At 37.9% G+C, this 19251-nt stretch overlaps 3 protein-coding genes across 3 annotated transcripts; 2 read left to right on the top strand and 1 right to left on the bottom strand.

Annotated features, from left to right (window-relative positions):
- Positions 1–160: 160 nt before the first annotated feature.
- Positions 161–7612, bottom strand: gmfb (glia maturation factor, beta). Its single transcript, XM_026339498.1, has 7 exons — positions 7512–7612; positions 5300–5396; positions 4312–4361; positions 3986–4035; positions 3638–3720; positions 3461–3534; positions 161–3231 (listed from the first exon to the last, which is right to left on the bottom strand). Exons 1-7 carry the CDS (start codon positions 7512–7514, stop codon positions 3160–3162), a joined length of 429 nt encoding a protein of 142 aa, XP_026195283.1. The 5' UTR covers positions 7515–7612; the 3' UTR covers positions 161–3159.
- Positions 7613–8740: 1128 nt separating this feature from the next.
- lgals3a (lectin, galactoside binding soluble 3a) lies at positions 8741–13867 on the top strand. Its single transcript, XM_026339463.1, has 6 exons — positions 8741–8833; positions 9263–9280; positions 9418–10134; positions 11359–11447; positions 11774–11930; positions 12916–13867. The coding sequence occupies exons 2-6, from the start codon at positions 9266–9268 to the stop codon at positions 13069–13071; spliced, it is 1134 nt and encodes a 377-aa protein (XP_026195248.1). The 5' UTR covers positions 8741–8833; positions 9263–9265; the 3' UTR covers positions 13072–13867.
- An 880-nt stretch (positions 13868–14747) lies between these two features.
- On the top strand, positions 14748–19163 carry synj2bp (synaptojanin 2 binding protein). Its single transcript, XM_026339496.1, has 4 exons — positions 14748–14940; positions 15470–15606; positions 16631–16726; positions 17370–19163. The coding sequence occupies exons 1-4, from the start codon at positions 14877–14879 to the stop codon at positions 17505–17507; spliced, it is 435 nt and encodes a 144-aa protein (XP_026195281.1). The 5' UTR covers positions 14748–14876; the 3' UTR covers positions 17508–19163.
- Positions 19164–19251: the final 88 nt, after the last annotated feature.

Raw genomic sequence — 19251 nt, 5'->3', positions numbered from 1 at the left:
AGTGTTAATACACCACTACTATTTATTGCATTTAAAAAAGTGCATGCACCCTACTCAGGAACCCCCTTTTGCCATCTGTCATGCAGGTAGAAATATATGTAAATGTGCAGCATCAACCTTGCATCTGAAATGTGCATCATATAAAATGAAAACAAAGGGACAAACATCACTGTCATTTTATTTCAACAACAGACACAGTAAAGTATGGGAAAATACAAATATGTCAAGTTTCACTGATGCCACGAGGCAGCTGGTTATGATACATGTTGTAGATGTTTTATTAAAAAGGAAAGAGAACAGAATAGTAGGCATTGGATCACAGGACACCAAGAGCTGAACAACACATTTGCAGGTTAATGAAAAATGATTCAAGGGGTCAAATATAATATATATATACACACACAACAGGTCCACCACATCGTAGAGAAGGTTAGGAAGAAGAAGGAAGATCCACAGGACATAACCAGATACATGGCCCAAAACCAAAAGTAGTTTTTATTCTAATAGACCTTGCACTGGGCAAATTGTTTTTGATACATGATTGTTGTACATTCTCTGGCATCCAGTTTCCATAAAAACTGCAGCTGTATTGGTCAAATCAAATGTATTTAATAATTTAAGATTAATCCTATGTTCTGAAAGTCAGAACAGAAAATGAATATGCCATTTAGCATTTCAGATGAACATTAAATCATGCCCTTTTTATGCAGTAGCTCTCCAAAAAAGTGTTTTTTTAAACAACCTAAAACCTAAAGATGTTTTTTATGAATTTGCACTGAAATCAATACCTTACACATATTTCAAATTCATACAAAGACTGTTTCAGTGTTGGCCTGTATAGCTCTCGTCCCAACAATCATTGTACTTTGAACAACAGACATTCTTGACTTTAGATTTATTGTGCATTTTGAAAGGGTTTTGCAGTTCTAGGGTCATAAAACATCCTCTGCTTAATATCAAGAACATAGGAATTACCCACAAGCAACATTAGAATAACACTGGCAAGACAAGAGATTAGTTATATCCCACTGTTCTTGTTGGATTAAACCCTGCCAGACATGTAAATCCAAAATTATTGTGTAATATTTGCTATCAGTTAATGATTTACATGAAATTGTGATTGTGCGTACATATCTTCTATTATTTAATACAACTGGGATTATATTTTGACAGAACTCATAGTAAAAAAATGTGTCTCAAAGATTTACCAATTACTTTTTTTTTTGTATTTTTTACAAAACATATTTGGCCTCATGGTTTTTCAAAACAGACTTAAATATGACAAAAATTAAATTAAGACAAGGCATTGGTATGGTCGACTTAGTAGTGAGACATCATACATTATATGGTGATTTCTTGCTTTGGGCTTTAAATTAGCCACAAGCCTCCCTTTTCATGAGTCAACACTGATGAGAGAACATGTTTATGTATGCTTATTATTCTTTATTAGGATTAGACCAATATACTGAGCTGATATTCAGAAAGATATTTAGTAGCACCTGTATTACAATTGTGTTTCTTTATGAGTCTGGGCCGTTAAGAGCTGCTTATAGTTGAAGTGTTACTCAAATTAGTTGGGACTAAGAATTTTTTTCTTTTTTCTTTTTACAAATACAAACAACAGCGTCTGTAAGTGTTGAGAAGGTGAATTTGTTGTTTTAACTGAAATTTGCTGAAACCTAAAGTCTGGCATTTTAACCTTACGATGCGTGAAACCCCAAGTGAAACAAAGCACTACTGAATACTTACAGATTGTGCAAAATGTGAGCAGCTGCTACATTCAATTCAGATATTAGTATCAGCCTTCAATTAAGTACTGTATCTTGGTCAAACCCTGTTCTGCGTGGAAATGAAATTGCCCAGATGCTGTCCTTCACCTACCAAGTCCAATTATTAAGCACAAATGGCGTTTGGAGATGTCTTAGCCGTCTTTCTCAAAGCAGTCAAAGTGGCTTTACATCAGAATCAAGCAGAACATTCATAAACACTATAACAGTAATAGGTATAATGCACAATATTAGCTAACAATCTCCCAAAAGACAAAGTAACCCTCTTATACACACCAGCCCCGTAGATTAAAATGACGGCAGTTATTGCCACCCTGTGTGCATTGTTTTTTACATTTATGGTCACTAGAAACGGAGGTTTGTTGTACAATTATTCAGTCTGGAATGTTTCAGTGGACATTTTGTTTCCTGGAGCGTGATATTGTAACAAATACAGGTTACAGGTAGAATACACTTTTACCCATGATTCATGTTGTTTCTTCTCTAAACAGAGATGAAACAATGTGATCTGATGACAGGATCACAAGGGCACTTTAGAGCTTTTACCAGCTTGTGCATGTGCACAGCAGAGGGTACAACACATATGTATACTGTAAGTCTTAGAGTGCCTCTGGTCAAATGGTCTTAGTGTCAGACTGGAGTGACTACGTTCTTAATTTGTCATCAAAATATTATTTAAATGCCCCTAAATTAACACTGAAGGAGAAACTGGCTAAAACAGAATTGACCTCTGAAGTATAGCAGTAATTGTACAGATGTTTTGGCAGGAAATGTGTTTTTTCTAACAAAAAGGAAATGTGCTAAATTAACCCTAGATACACCAGAAAGAAACCTATAAAAATCTTAATGTAGGACTTCCTCAAAGAAAATGAAATGAAAAAATATGAAACGTAAAAAATTGAAACGTAGGAGGAGGTTCAGAGTGTAAACTACTTTAGGAAGCAGAGACTGTTGTTAAAATGTATTTAAATTCTCTGGATTGAACCTGCTCAGGAAGGGCGATTGAACTGTAAATTTCTGTCAAGTTCATGAGCTACAGTAAGGGAGTGTTAATTCAATACAGACACATAACTGGCACATGGAGAGATTGTAAGGGAGACAAAAGCAGACCTGCGTCAAATGGTATTTTGAGTTTTAGGCTTCCAGATGGATGAGGGTTAGATGTTGATAGTCAGCTAGAAACTTCTGCTTTACTTTGAATTGTAATAGATTGTAAACTCCACCAAAGAGGCTTAAAACTGAGGCCAGAAAGTATCTGTAAGCACTATTTAGATCAGGTCTGGTAATAAGGGGAAACATTAACTGTGGTGTGTTCACCCAAGAGATGACATGAGTTGTGCAATCTGGATCCTCCTCACATCTCAGCGAGATCTTAGCGGAAGAATCCGAGTTTCTCTCTAAGCCATTCCTCTGTTAGGTCCTCTGTGTTTCTGATCTCAAACACCTGGAAAAATACATAATATGAAGAAGGGTTTAAATTAATATTTTGGTGTTTCACTGGAAAAAACATGTTTTAATTAAGAAACTGACATGGAAAACCATATTTACTCAGTATAAATTACAGCTTAAATTACATAAAATGACGAAATTAACTTAGCATCACATTTGTATGTGTGTGTGTGTTTGTGTGTGCGCGTGCACCAACAACAGAAGCAGCTGAAAAACTATCTAACCTTGGTCAGTTGAACAGTTTGCACCAGTTTGTTTTTGCTCCCTGCGTACATCATCTGCTGCTCTGGTCTGCAACCTGCCCAACAAAAACACACCAACATTAACAATCATTGAGATCAATGTTGCATTCACAGTTTTTAAATGCTGCCCCAAATCCATGACCGAGGAGATTTTCTTACCCACTGGACTAGAGAAGATGAAGCAGAGAGGATAAGACACACGTCCATCATCATGTTGGTACTTGTAACTGTACACAATAAATGTTCCTGGCGCTAAGGACATTTGACATATTCAACATCAGGACTGGTTTTACAAAAATGGACACAAAGTAATATGTAGCATAAAATTATAATTTTCAAGCACAATTCTACCTTAAACAAGTTTTTAAAAATACTGGATGTCTTTCAAGAAGGCAAAGACACGAAAACAGCTACTAATTATGATAAATATACAGTTATGTGACAAACTAATAGGAGAAATAATTTAAATACTGTTAAAATATGACAGGTTGTTCATTTAAAGGATATCTTGGCTGCCTCTCAGGGAGCTCATCCTTCAGATCATCAGGAGAAATGTCCTAAAACAAGACGGAGAAGTAATGAATAGCTCAGTGAGGTGCTGATTCTCTGTTGTGGTGCAATGTCTTAAGTTACACTTTACAAGCTATTATCCATTAGGTACAAGACCAGAGCAACTTTAACCATAAGATATAGGTCAATAACTTTATTATCTCTGCTTAAAACCGTTGAGATTGTGTGAATTTTAATATTGAAGGGTTTTGTTTTGTGTCTTTAAATTGTGAAAGAATTAAATGACTTTAAATCATGTAACAACAGAGTAATAAATAACTTACCTCATGTTCTTCGTCAAGAATAACAAGCTGCTTGTCTTTGTCAATCTTCACTGAGGGGTTAAATAAGAAAACATGAAAGTATTTGAGTAAACAGTGGCAGGATGAAAACTTTAGTTTTAGTTTAGAAGTAACTGTAATATAATGTTAAACATAACTTGAAGAGAACAAAACACACACACACACACACACATTTGGACACACTCTTACTGTAATCCAATTTAGCAGCACTGACATTTTGACCCAGAGATGGTGAAGGATAAAGCTGAAACTGATTTCAATACTCAAACTGATGTAACACTACACTGTCACGCCACTCTCTTTTATTCAGAGAATGCTCCTCTTCTCCATCTCATTTCCCAATCTGGTATGATACTTCTGTTTTTCTTTTCAACATGTTGGTGTGTTCACTAATAACATAACGTCTTGGTTTTAAGCCTAAACACGCTACGAAAACCTAAACAGGGGTTACACTTCCTCTAAAGGAAAACTTTAACCTTTTGAGAAATGTGCTTACTGGGTTCTTGCTGAGAACATAGTTACTGCTCCTAAGTCAGCAAATTAAATACAAAACTCCATCCAGGACACAACTAATTTATGTCAGCATAATAGCTGCAAGCATTGAACCAGGTAGTCAGTTTTATGCAGTGCGAACAGCTAACTGGCTCCAGGCCTCCTCCAATTCCTAGAAATAGGAAAACTAACAATATGTCCCAAAATGTTAAACTTTTTCTTCAATGCGTTCCATATTCCACATTAGTATTTTAACATAATTATATTTTTACTCAGTGCATTTCATTCCTCTTCTCTGCCTTCAACTGTGGTAACAGATAAAAATACTGTTGCAAGCTAAACCCTGGCCTTAGTCTCATGAGTCCCATGCTCCTAAAGTTCAGCTTTAAATGTCTGTTGGCTAAAAGCATCATTTTCCCTACTACTGTTTCCAAGCAGAGAAGAAAGTGAATGCATAAAGAGTGTTGTCACTACTCACTGACGATGGCCGCATTATTGGTTTCCTTCCGGAAACGGAACTCCTTCAGCTTTTTAACCAGGTCTTCATCCACATCACAAACTACCAGTGATTCACTCTGATACAGATAGGAACACACAAATAATGCAGACATTTTTATACACATGGGAAATTACTGGGTTTACAATGTGAGTTTTTGTCAGAGCGGACAAACCAATGGCTTGAGCCTTTGGACTAAACTGATGTGTTATAGTTAATATATCTGTAATTATTTTACATCAACAACAGCATTACGCTTATAGAGCCTGACAAAGTTTATACTGTAATTTAAAATCAAAATGCAGCACATAATATGGCATATATATCTGGAAATTAACTATTACTGTATCAGTAATTGACTGAAAGAATGTGTGTAGCAATGAAGCAGTTAGACCCTAAAAACTAAATCATACTGAATTTAAAATAAAAATACTGAACAAAACAATAGTGGGAAAAATAATGAGAATGTACATATACATAAATTAATTATTAATTTTCTTATGTTTGGTGCTTCTAATTAGAACAAGATATAAATAAAAAGGCATATGCATCATAATCTATTGCTAAATAAGTTGTGTTTAATATTCCCTCATGATTTTAGGAATATTTGCTGAGGATTTATATGTATAGAAGACAGCTGCAGTCACAGACTGAAGCCGTTTTTCACACATCTTACTGCTTAGCTGTAAAGCATTGTGTTGATATATTTAGTTAACTAGCCAGTGTTAAAAGTGAAACTATCTGTAAAATGTCACAAAAATATTAGCAAGACCATCACCATAATGTTCTCAGTTGTAGCTAAATGTCTTTATTTTGGTTAGTATGTGTAAAATCAGCTGGATTATTATTATTGCTCTGTCAAACCACAGTTTCGAGTTAAACCTAGATCAGCAAGGCCCTGTTTCGTTGCACATAGTACCCTTTCCTTTCCCTTTTTTAAATTTCACTGGGCCCATCCTACTTCTAACACCAAACCTATGCTCTTATCTACCATTACAGTAACTTGACATCTTTAACCTGCTTTTCTGCAGGAGTCTGATCTGACCCAAAACAACAGGCTCAACGTGATTTTATTGGTGTGAACTTATGTCACGTCCACACAAGATTATATAACTTCAACACAAAGACATAAACTCTAAGGATTTCTGCAGAATCTCTGCTTCCTATAATTACACCCCCCTGAACAGATGGCTGGTGGGAGTCAGGATTTCACTGAGCCCTGAGAGATCTTTACAGATTAGACAGAGACTGGAGTGTCTTGGAGTTGGGACTCTAGAAAAACAGGATGCATAGGGGAAAGATGAGGAACAGGCACGACAATAAAAGCCGGAGGTGGCCACAGGTAGCTAGCGCGTTAGTTTGGCTGCTAATTCAATCAGGAAACGAGTTAATTTAACGCATCTTATAGCTTAAAATGAGACCGCAACACCACCTTAATGATGGTGGCCGCTGCAGGGAGTTGATATGTCATGACACGCAGTCAAAAACCCAGGAGGGAAACATTATTCCCCAGGACTGAAGCGGGCTAGCGTTAAGGCAGCTCCCCAAACCGAGACGAGTTGAAACACATCACCGCAAGCTAACCGCACGTAGCCAGACGACCACAGGAAGCCCGCTAGTTTGGCCTTCAAAGTAAAAGCGACACCGCAATCACAGCTACCAAGATGTTATCGTGTAAAGCGCTTAATTCCTACGTTAAAGACAAAATGCTGTCTTAAACAAATGCTTTCTTACTTGAAAACTACGTTAAGACGTATTAATCGCAAATGCCTTGTTTTATCCGGGTTTATGACAGTTGAAACCCGAAGATATTAAATTCACACTCACTATGAAACAAAAACAGCATGTAGTCACATTTAAAATATACCTAATTTGTACGTCACTTGTAGGTCGCTCCTGCGTCTGCTAATTGACTAAATGTAAGAATTATTCTTAATAATACTACTTTACATTGCACTGATCTCAGTTTTATTTTGAGATCCAAAGCCGGAAACCACCGTTGCTTTTTTTTGTCCTCTTTACACCGGACAGAGGGTGGAACTAATGCTAGGCTACTAGGCTAATGCTAGCCAAGCCAATCTGCGACCTTACTTTTTTGTCAATCCACTTCATTTCACATTAGTAAAGAGCACACGATTAAAAAGCGAACACGAAACGGGTCTTAGCCGCCTCAAAATAACAGTGAACATCTTACCATTGTTTTAGAGTTAAAATGTCCCTGAAGCTGCAGCTGCTGCTCTGAATGGTGGGGACGCGTCCAATGTTTTTTATTTTTTTACCTTCGCCTCATCTTGTGACTGCTTTGACCAATCCCACACAAGCGCCCCGTCCTCCAAAAGTTGGTCATTAATGTGCCTCCACTGCAGTGTAGTGTAGAAGTTTGTTAAAAAGCATTTCTAAGAGGCGAGAAGTCCGATAAACATATGCAAAAGTTGTTTGATGATCATAGTTTTTATATACAAGAAATAATAATAATAACGCAAACATTTCTAATTTCTATACGTCAACACCACTTAAATTATTTACTCCAAGTGAAATTGCAGGTATTGCCAAAAAAGTGCTCTCAAATTCTTTACTCAAATTGTAAAAGTATATGATTTAGAATTTACCTTTACAAGTATTAAAAACTGATATCTGAGCAAAACAAAGTATTTTAAACACTGCCTTTAAACTTGATGTTCTTGACAACACTAATGTCCAGTCCAGATTTAGATTAAACACTTTATTCATCCCCCAAAGTGTCACAGCAGCAGAGTAAAAATCACATCAAAAGTTAAAACACCAGAACATAATAAATCGGAAAATAGGACAGAAATACAGAATAGACCAAGGTCTTTATGGTGGAGAAGAGGTGGTGTCACTGTCATGCTCTCTGACCATAGTCTTCATTCAAATGTAATAATCTATGATGTTGTCCTTTTGAATGTCCATATCTGTATATCTACTGATTGCATCGTCCCTTGAGGTAAACCAGGCAGAATAAAACTTAATTTGACCTCTCTCTGTTATTATAGTGAAAAGGCATAGAACAAAAAAACCTGCACAAACCTGTTGTTGTAGGCTACTGGCAGCTCAATAATCCGTGTTATTATCTGAGTATGTTTTGTATTGGAAATCTGTGCATGACTCGCATTGAATTCACCAAAGAACAAAAAGCTCGGATGACTTAGTATCTCATTATTACGAGACCCGGGTCAGTTACATTAGTCTCTTTAATCTTTAAAACCATGTCCTGTTTATCAAATACCCAATTTTTTATCCCCTTATTTCTGCAATTGTGTGTGTGTGTGTGTGCGTGTGTGCGCGTGCTTGTGTGAGTGCATGTGGAGCGCCCCCACCCTTCAGCTACGTCATCGGTCCTTCCTTTTCAAGAGTTGTAGTTGAGCAGATCCAACGTTAGCTTGTTGAAGGCTGAACTAGCAGGCTAACTGGCTAACTGGCTAACTGGCTACAACAGCTGGACAAATCACCTGTTATCCACGGCTGTCTTATTAGAGGAGTTAATCCTCTGGAGAGGTAAAGTGAAATATCCTCTTTTACTACTTACTTTCTGTTGTCACCACGAAGCTGAAATGAACAAGCTAAACACCTGAACGTTAACTAACAGATAACGCTAGCTAGCTGGTGTTAGCTAGCTTCGTAGCTAACTAATTGTGTAATATCGTTTAACTACCTCTAGACTTTAAAAGAAAACACGTCGCTGATACAGTTAAAGTCAGTATAGCTTCAGTATAGTTTGTCTTAATAATGTTTTGGTTTTGTTTAGCTGTTTCGAGTCTGTTCAGATGGATTTTGCTGATCACCAGTCGGAAATGGAAACATTTACTCTGCTGTTAGTCAGAGCCTTGATGTGTAACATGTCTTTTGGTGCTTGACAGCTAGTTATAAGAGGTTGGTATAGCTACTTAAGAAAACTAATGAAAGTTGTTTCTGGTTTTGTTTTAGATCATGGCAGATTTCTCGGTGAGTTAAAATGAATAAATACAATTTTAACACAATTTTAACTACATCATATTATGGTGTATTGTTACAAGGAGACAGTGTTTGAACAGATCATTTACTGCAGACACTAATGTCACTTTTCCTCTGCTATATAATAGCTGGCTGATGCCTTAGGAGACGACACTCAGGGCAAGGCAAAGAAAATAGGACACACTAACCCATCTGCCCCTGCCAGCAATCATCCACCTGCTACAAACCCAGGATGGCCTGCTTCAGCCCCTGGAGCTCCCACCCAGCCCTCTGCTCCAAGTGACTTCTCTGGCGGATCATCTGGCCCAGGGGCGCCAGGACACTTCCCATTTCCGTCTGGTCCTGGAGCACCAGGACAATATCCAGGGCCCCCATCTGCCCCTGGTGGTTTCCCCCCTGGTCCTGGGATACCTGGACAATATCCACCTGCCCCAGGAGCTCCAGGGCATTTCCCATCCAGCCCTGGAGCTCCTGGGCAGTTCCATGGGCAGTATCCACCTGAAGGAGCTCCAGGCCAGTTACCTGGAGGCCCTGTTCCTTACCCAACAGGACCATTTCCTTCAGGACCTGGAGCTCCCCCCGGGCCTTATCCAAATATGCCTTTTCCCAGTCAGCCTGGAGGAGGCAATGGGATGTATGGAGCCGGTGGCCCAGGTGCATTCCCTCCTCCAACTGGCCCTGGCTCTTTCCCTGCATTCCCTGCTTCTGGAGGCTTTCCCCCAATCCCCAGTGGGTCATGGGGACCACATGCAGGTGGAGGCTTCCCTTCTGCTCCTGGCCCTTTTGGTCCAGGCCCTGGGCCTGTGGGCCCATACGGTGGGCCTGCTGCACCAGGAGGCATGATGGTGAGTTCTAGGAGTGTTTACAATTATTATTTTCTTGCTTGCAACACATCTTTGCCAATTTTGACCAGGTGTTAGTGTCTGTTTTGATGGGGCAGTTCGGGTGATTCAAGGTGGGAAATTACAGCTTCTTGCTAAATCTACTGAAATCTTTTACTGTTATTGCCAAGTTAATATACGCTGCCAGCCACTATAGCGGTGCACGCACCATTACATAAATATTCAGTTCTACTCTAGTACAGTTTTTTTTTTTTTCTAAAGTGTGATTTGCTGGGTGCCTGTCTACATCCCGGTGCCTGTGCTGCATGTGGTGGAAATAACTTTTCCTGTCTTGTTGGGATATTCTGCAGGATTACATTTTCATAAGAATCCTGTTGTATAAACATTCTCTGTATCTTGAGCTCTGCTGGGGTGCAAATCAAACATAAAGGAGAACAACAAATATTCAAAAGGAGTTATCAAAAATGTATTCTTGTCTTTCAGCCCAGATATAATCCACCATATAATTGAAAGCAATGAACTCCACTTTTCAATCGGACAAGGACATCCAGAATCAACACATGGTTTGATTAGTGCCAAAGACTGAAAATATTCACTCTATACATTAAAGTTTTGTTCAGTCTGCCTAATGTTTTAACTAAGTGCAATATGATTTAAACACATGTTTATTGTATGAAGGCACATTTGTATTATTGGATAAAATCAACTTATATGTTCATTGCTGTTTCTACATTGACTTGTCACTTTTGTACGTGATTCTAATTAAAGGGTATATTTTGTTTTGTCAATTTGCATTGTATAATTGATGCCTTGATGTTGTAATAATATAGAAAACAGCTTTTACTTTTTTATTTTTCTGACATTGTCTCAATTAATGAGTGTGAACTGCACAGGATTTGAAAGGGATGACTCACAAGGGTGTTGCTCATGGAATGTGGGCAGGGTCAGAGCTTTGAGTAATGGTTAACTAAAAATTCCTTCTCTAGGAAAATGACAATGTTGATGCATTTTGTTGTGTTTTATCAAATTCATCACTTTTCGTGATTAAAATGTAAACATCTTTTCATTTGTCCATGGGGATATAATCAAAAGGGTAAAATCAAAATTTTCTGTATTTTGCTTAATAAATCCAGTCATTAAAATACATAAACAGAAATTAACTTTTATTTTGAAACAACATTAATTTATTTTAATTGTCGTGGTCTAAAATATAAACATTTCTTATAGATGGTGCCCTACGATCTTCCTCTTCATGCTGGAATTTTGCCAAGACTTTTGATTACAATAGTTGGAGAGCCCATTCCTGGTGGAGACAGGTATGAATAATATTCAACCTCTAAAACGGCTTTGCTTGTTTGAAGTGGAAACATAACTAGACGCCTTAAAATAACCCTGGTAATTTCCATTCAAATCCTCTGGATTATAGCAATGTTATCATCTTCAACACATGGGTTCATACTGGTCAAACATCGTTATTGTTTAAAGCTTATTTTTAACTCATGCACCTCTTCTTAACATTCTGTTGACAAAAAATTCAAAGTGAAATCGGAAAGTCATAATCAGTCAAATAGGAGTTACTGTAATCATCATTTCTATTTTTAGGCCATATTTTAGTAGTTTGGTCTTATTTTTGTTTTTCCAGGTTCCATGTTGACTTCATGAAAGGTCCAGATGTCGTTTTTCACTTCAACCCTCGATTTAATGAACAGACTGTTGTTAGAAACTCCAACATAGATGGACGTTGGGGACCTGAGGAGCGGGGAGGAGGCTTCCCGTTTGTTCCAGGACGTCGTTTTGAGGTAGTAAAATTCATGGAACTGGAGCTGAGATTGGTCACCTCAACACAGTTTTAAGTATTGAGTATATCACTCTCACACCTATGGTACACCCACACTAGTGTATTCACTGATTATATTTCTAAGAATTGTGTGGGTGTGTACCTACCAGACCTGAACCTCCTGTTTTTTTTGTTTTGTTTGTTTTTTATTAACTTGTTGGATTTTTACAGACAGCAAATGTCCTGAATTGAAATAGGAATGAGGAAAACTTTCACCTTTGTCACTATCATTAGGTGACTGAACTTTGGCACCTTATCTTTACTCCTAACCAGATCAAATTTAACCTGAGCAGAGATCTAGTATAGTAGCCATTATAAGTGACACTGTGTGACTGTGCGGTGCCATTTAATCCAGGAAAATGTGAGAGAAGTGCAGTCATTCAGCTTCATAGTGACAGTGATTTCTAGTTGCTCAAGGTGAAAGGGAACGGTGGAGCATTTTTAATAAACCAGTCATGTGTCATACAAGACTTTAAAGTCCTGTATGACACATGACTTTGTTTCATACCAGAAAACACCTGTGTTCACAGCTGTTTGAATACACTAATGTTCTATTTTCATATTAAAAAATGGACAGTAACATCTTTGTAGTCTCAACATGTAGGACATTATTATTACAGTCATGTTAAGAGCAGAATTCATGGAAAAGTTTTGTTATTGTGATTATTACGGCGGCTGGATAATGTAGTGGTAATGTCACCCCGCTCAACGTGGCCTACCTCCAGTCGAGGTCCTTAGGCAAGACCTCCTTATGCTTAACCTTTCTGCCTACCCTTGTACCCCTGTCTCACTTGTAAGTAATGACTTCATGTAAATGTATTTATGTATATACAGGTTTTCTACTAATCACATGATTGGACTGTGTACATTTTCTGTTGATTGATTGTTTCAGCTGTCTTGATGTATGATGACCTTGGTACATAAAGTTTGTATTGATCTCCCTGCAGCTGAAGATCCTTGTGGAAGAAGACATGTTTAAAGTGGCAGTAGATGGTAACCACCTGCTGGAGTATGAACACAGAGTCAGCGGGTTTGAGGAAGTGACCCTGCTACGAGTGGTCGGAGATGTTGTTCTCTACAGTGCAGCCCCGAGCATGATCTGAGTCTCAGAGATAGGGAACCACAAACAGTACAGGAGACGTAGGTCAAACTTTACCACTGCATTTCTGTGTTTTAAATTCCTTTAAATACTTTAATGCATTTAAAGGAATTTGCAAAGCAAAAAGTCAGCGAAGTGCAATCTTTGTCCACCTGGCACTTGGTCATTTATTATAGAACTGGTGGAGTAACCTAGGTTTGCACTCTATAACCTTTTTTTACAGGACAACATTTGATTTTATAGCCACTCAACATATTTAATGACATAATGATAGTGAAAGAGGATGTTCATCTAAAATAATTAATATTTCAGATGTAGACAGAAGTGGGAAGTGCCATGTGTCCTCAACATTTCATACATTTTCTGCTAGTATGCTGTATATTGTTTACAGTACATGTAAATGTATTATTCTGTCATTTATATCGAAATCTTGATACGCCTTTAATGCATGAGAGTGATGCTGAAATGAACATAGTCTCCTTTTCACTATTTATGCTGGCTAACCCCAGGATGCAATGACAATAGTCATACAGTAGGCTAATGATGTATTTTAGACTCAGAGCTCCTCTTTTTTTTTTTTAGTATTATTCTTGTGAGCTTTTGGACTGGAGGATCGTGAAATGTTTTACGAATTATGATTTCTTGTTGAAGTCACACCAGATGAAGTTTAAAAAGTAAGGCTTGAATTAAAGTAAAATGTTAGAAAGGGGAGGGATAGGGTCTCTGAGTGGTTGCCAAAGATAACCGTGGTACATTATTTTGAGATCAAATACTTATAAATAAAAGAGGCAACAAACAAAGGACGACTGATAATGTTGTTTGATTCAGAATAAGTTACCTTACTGTACACTTGATAAATTCAGGTTCCCTTGCTTGATATATTTTAACAAAGTATAAGGATCACAGATCTCTGTTACTACTTGTGGAGCAAAAACAGCGGCTGTCAAGTGACGACAGGATGAGTGGACATTTTGGCATCCCTGTATTTCTGGAAGAAACTTGTGAGTAGAAGTACAAAGCTATTGGCAAAATATACTTATTCATGTATTAATATATAAGGCTCACTAAAGGTTAAAGGTGGCCCTAAATTATATTTTGTATTGACAATCTGCAAAACACCTAGTAAATAAAGCTGTCAAATAGATGTGAAGTAAAAAGTACAATATTTACTCTTAAATGTAGTGAACTGAAAATAAAAATTGTATCTCAAACTGTACTTAATATAGAAGATGCTGCATAAAGTAAAGTAAAGACTGTCAGGGTCACACAGTATGGTGGTATCTGGGTGTTTGTGCCTTTTTTTTTTTAAATAAAACCCATTTTATGTCACAGATAAACAGAGAGTTAGTTTGACTTTTGGTTTTTACTGCAGATTGTTTCAATTACCCTGTCAGACAGTAGTTAAGATATGACAGGTCCTGCACAGATTGCATTACAGGGTGAGATAATGTGGCTAAATAAGTTACAGTAAAGCTATTAGGTCAATAAAGATCAGCCCACCTTTACCCCCTGTATAGTCAGCCCTTTACAACCAACAGGAGCAGGCAGACGTAGCAGGTTTAAATACCAAATACCAGCTCTATCAGATTTGCATCTGGAGTAACTTGACTTGACTGTTTTACTATTTTGCCATCGTGCTTTTTGAGGGTCAAAGGTCGGCCTGCAGTACCGCGACGTCCCTGCGGGGGGCAGCACACCCACAGGCCGAAGGAAGCAAATCGAAAGTCCTCAATGAGTTCACCTTCAGATAAATAGTTTGTCCCCTCTTTCTCTGGAGATACATTTTAATCGTCCGGTTAATTTGACAAGATGAACGGCTCTGTGCACGCTTCACCCGCCGTGGTGGACATCCAGCTGAAGCGGGGACCGGCAGGTGAGACGACAAGTAAACGGTTGGATGGTTAGCAGGTAGCGGGGACCGTCCGGCTGCCAGCTAGCTAAGTCACGGAGTGTGTGCCCTGGAGCTAAAGGCTAATTTAGTAGTGTTTAAAAATAGCGAAACCACATCCTACAGTGTGAATAGTGAACACAAGGGGAGGTTCTGTGGAAGCAGAGCTGAGACGACTCCGTTTAGTTTAAATTAAACTTTAATTTCTGGACTTTGACGCCATGCTAACTGTTTAAAGTGAAGTTAGGTTAAAGCTCGGCCTGTGGCCCCACATTTAACTAACCGAGGTTTATTTAGCTTCATGACACAGTAATGTCCGAGTCACTCTTTGGATTTATTTGTTGTTTTAAGTAACAGGACCGTGTTGGGAGGATTCCTGCTGTACTTTAATTCAGATAAATGCTAGGATCAGTTGGATCGGTGGTCAACACCAGAGGGATTTGTGCTCATCGAGTTTTACTGAAAACCTCCATCTCATGCCACAGTTTTGTTTTTGTGTGTCTGTGTTTTTTAGGCCTGGGTTTCAATATAGTTGGGGGCGTGGATCAACAGTATGTTGTGAATGACAGTGGTATATATGTGTCCAAAATAAAAGAAGATGGAGCCGCAGCGTTGGATGGGAGACTCCAAGAGGGGGACAAGATCCTGGCGGTACGAACTGTGTTTCCTTTAAAATACACTGGGGAGAAATGATGTGTACCATTGAAGGTTTGGGTGAGATTGGTGACTGTGTATTTCCCTCATTACTTTAAAAAGAAAAATAATGTCAACAATTTTTATAATTGATTTAGCTAAAATATCAGCCTTCATAGTTTCAGCTTCTCTGGACACTTGACTTCCACTACTTTCTAAATAATTTTGAGTAAAGATGATTGATGTCAGATTATGTAATAATCTGTTGAATCTGTATTTCACCATTTTAGCCAAAATAAAAAGATGAAACACACAAACACTAGTTAAAACGAGATGGCGAACGTATCAAAGCTGATGTTTTCTGCTCCATGACATCAACGTTTTCTGTCTGTGTGTTAGGAAGGTGACATCGATGATATGGATTTCAAAAGATATGAGGCATGTTTATCTTGTGTAGTTGGCAGTCCTACATTTCACCTTTGGTTTCTCTTCTTGTTGAACTAAATATTGAATTTAGATTTGAAGGTGGTAGCTGCTTCAGTCCATTGAACTTCTCAGTTAATTTTCAAGCAAAATGACAAATATCTGGTTTGTGCAAATGCTAACTTTTGAATATTTGGCCCTTTGCATTAAAGTGACAAGTCTTTAGACTGCAGGTCAGATGGAGCAAACTGTATAGATTACACTCCCTTGGGCTTTTGGGAACTTAATATTAAAAACATTAATAAAATAGTTCAAGGTGAAGCCAAAGGTATTTATTTAGGTACAATAATAAAAAAAGTGCCAAATACACAAACCTGTAAAGCTGAACCATTTAAATGTCTGCCATGTTTGTTAAAAATTAAAATAACAGTAATAGAACATTTTATTATAAATAAATTATTTGCAAATTATTTTTCTTGTGACTGACTGGTTCAGGTCCAAAACTAAATAACCAAATGTAAACACTAATTACTGTGGCTTTAGCTGTTTAGTCATGTGATTAAATGTGATGATAAATTACATAACAGCTCCTCGTTTTTGTTTCACGTGACTTTTGTAGATCAACGGAATGAAGCTTGAAGATCGGACACATCGAGCTGTGGTGGACCTGTTCAGGACAGCAGGGGAAGATGTGCAACTCCAGGTTCAGAAAAAGGTTTTCTTCCTTTATAATTTTTAAATCATTTCTCCTGGGAAAAAACATATACAAAAACATGATAGTATATAGTTCCTTAGTTTCCAAATGACAAAGTTCATGAAGTGAACTGTCAGGATGATGTGAGTAGAGGTGGTTGTTTCAGTTTCAGTTAGAATGTCTCACGTCCACTACCAACCACAATGTGAAGCCCTGAGAATAGAATTAAATCTGCAGGTGTTCCCCTTAGGAAATATGTTTTCCCACTAAGGCTAAGGAGAAAAACAATTGACCACAGTTGTGCAAAAAACAAGAGTGTGATGGACTATTAAATGTGGGCTTAGATATGTATATGTTGTATCATATAGATATATGTAGAACCACCTTTGGTGGCAATTACTTCAAGCAAATGCTTCCTGTGGCTCTGGGTCAGACTTGCACAAGGTACAGGAGGAATTTTGAAACGGATCAGATCATCTTTCTTGACCAACTTATGCAGAAATCCAGGAAATTGCAAAAGTACAATTATGTTTCAACTGTATACGCTCTGAATATACAGTGGCATGAAGAAGTATGTGAACCCTTTGGAATTTAGTGGTTTTCTGCATTAAATAATCCACCAGTTGCTTTAATGTTTATTCTTGTTTTCATCTGTGTCTTGCAGTTGCCCGGTCACATGAATGGACCCACAGGCGCACAACCCGAGCAGTCTTCTTTGTCTTTTCTGGGAATACTGGCTGCTGTTGGAGGAGCTGCCCTCCTCGTTTCAGTAATTTACATGCGGCACATTAGGAAGCACTAAACCAACATCTGTATATAGTTTTTTTTAGAGTAAAAACTTTGCTCGAGGCCAAAGAAGTAAAAGAGGGAACAAAGTAGACATTTATTTTTGTTGATTAGTTGCTGTTGATGTCACTGAGTTTCTCCTTTCTGTGCATTATGTGATTAATGGTAGCTTCTTGACAACCTTCCTATGCAAATAGTTGCTTTCTCACCACAGAGTTACTTTTTATACGTAACCTTCTGACGGTAAGATAAATTAAGGATGTACACATGACATTTCTGCTGCTGGGCTGAGCTGGGCTGAGTTCATGCAGAAACACATCAGGCTGACTCAAACTCGGAGGTTGATCTACAATCTGAAAGACAGTGTTGGGTTGAGTAGACCTCTGCCTACCGCTATTAGTGAATGGCAAGTCTGTGTGAGGGACCCATTAGGAACCCATTCCTGTACTCTGAGGTGGTGTTCAAAATTCTTGCAGCTGGGTTTCATTTCATGGCGGTAGCAGCATCCTGCAGTGCTGCTTATGCTAAGCTGTGGAATCGAAAAAGCCTGCTCTTAACGTGATCAATTATGTCTCATAATGGGCTTTTTGAGTGCCTTTTTCTCACTCTTCCAAGTAATGGTGGTTTTTGGTTTATTGTCCCTTTGTTGTGATGAAAATCAACCCACTTTGTCCATTTAAACCATTAAGTTAAAGGATAGGACTGGATTTTTTTTCTTATTTGCAACAAATCCCATTAAAAAGCACCAAACCAAAAGTGAGATCATCGAATATTTTACAACCAGCCCATGTGTTGGACCTAATCTTTGAGAATAGGCCACAAACATATCTAGACATATCTGTATGTATAATGTATTGTTAGTTTTTCTAACATTTTACTGTTGTAAAATGGTTGTTTTCAGCGGTGTGTTAATACACATTTGGTTTTCTGAGTATTTCCAGCAGTAGAACAATGAATGTAATTGACTCAAACTTTATTTTGTTAAGAAAGAATGTATCATCCGGTGCAAAGGTGGGGCACATAGATGTCTCTCTAATCATTGTGGAGGCCTATGGTGCACAGAAATTGGCTGTATCAGACAGTGTGGGATTTGTCGACGGTAAGGAAAACGTAGATTATCACCAGTTATTTACAGTGTCAAATGTTCTCTCAGGTTAGGGTTAACAAGTTCATGAGATGAGCAGTCAGATTCCTGATATTCAGAACTAAGTCTCTTTGATGAATGCTGCCATGTTTATGCCACAGCCATTTTAAAACACTCATCTAATTTTATATCATGACCAGTGCTTGTAATCACATCCCATCTTCTGCTACATGATTTGTTTTGGGGGCTTATTACGAATGCATGTTGAAATATGTTGTAATGAAGGAAGGACCAACAGCTGCTGTTTTTTTTTTTTTTTTTTAAGCTCTAACCACAGTTGTGGACTCCTCCAGTAAAAGCCATAGATCAGGTGAATAAGTGAAGTATGTCTGCTGAGTGTATTTGTCCACATTTGTCAGTCTGCATCAGGTAATTGTCTCTTGTCTGTAAATACATTTCATGTCACTCTGCTGAGTGAGATTGTGAATATATTCAATATGCCAGAAGAACAGATCAGAAGCACTAATAAATTATGACAATATTGTGTTTGACATCCAAGCACCCATTAAGAAATTAATGTTGAATTCACCTGATTTGTTTGTGTTTTGTTTTGTTTTTCATTTAAAGTAAAAATAACATATCTTTAACATAGATGTGCTTATTACTGACGAAAAGA

Source organism: Anabas testudineus, chromosome 22 (genome assembly GCF_900324465.2).
Source record: "Anabas testudineus chromosome 22, fAnaTes1.2, whole genome shotgun sequence".
In the NCBI taxonomy this organism is placed as follows: domain Eukaryota; kingdom Metazoa; phylum Chordata; class Actinopteri; order Anabantiformes; family Anabantidae; genus Anabas; species Anabas testudineus.
The sequence above is the reverse complement of the archived record's forward strand: the minus strand, read 5'-3'. Positions and strand labels throughout refer to the sequence as shown.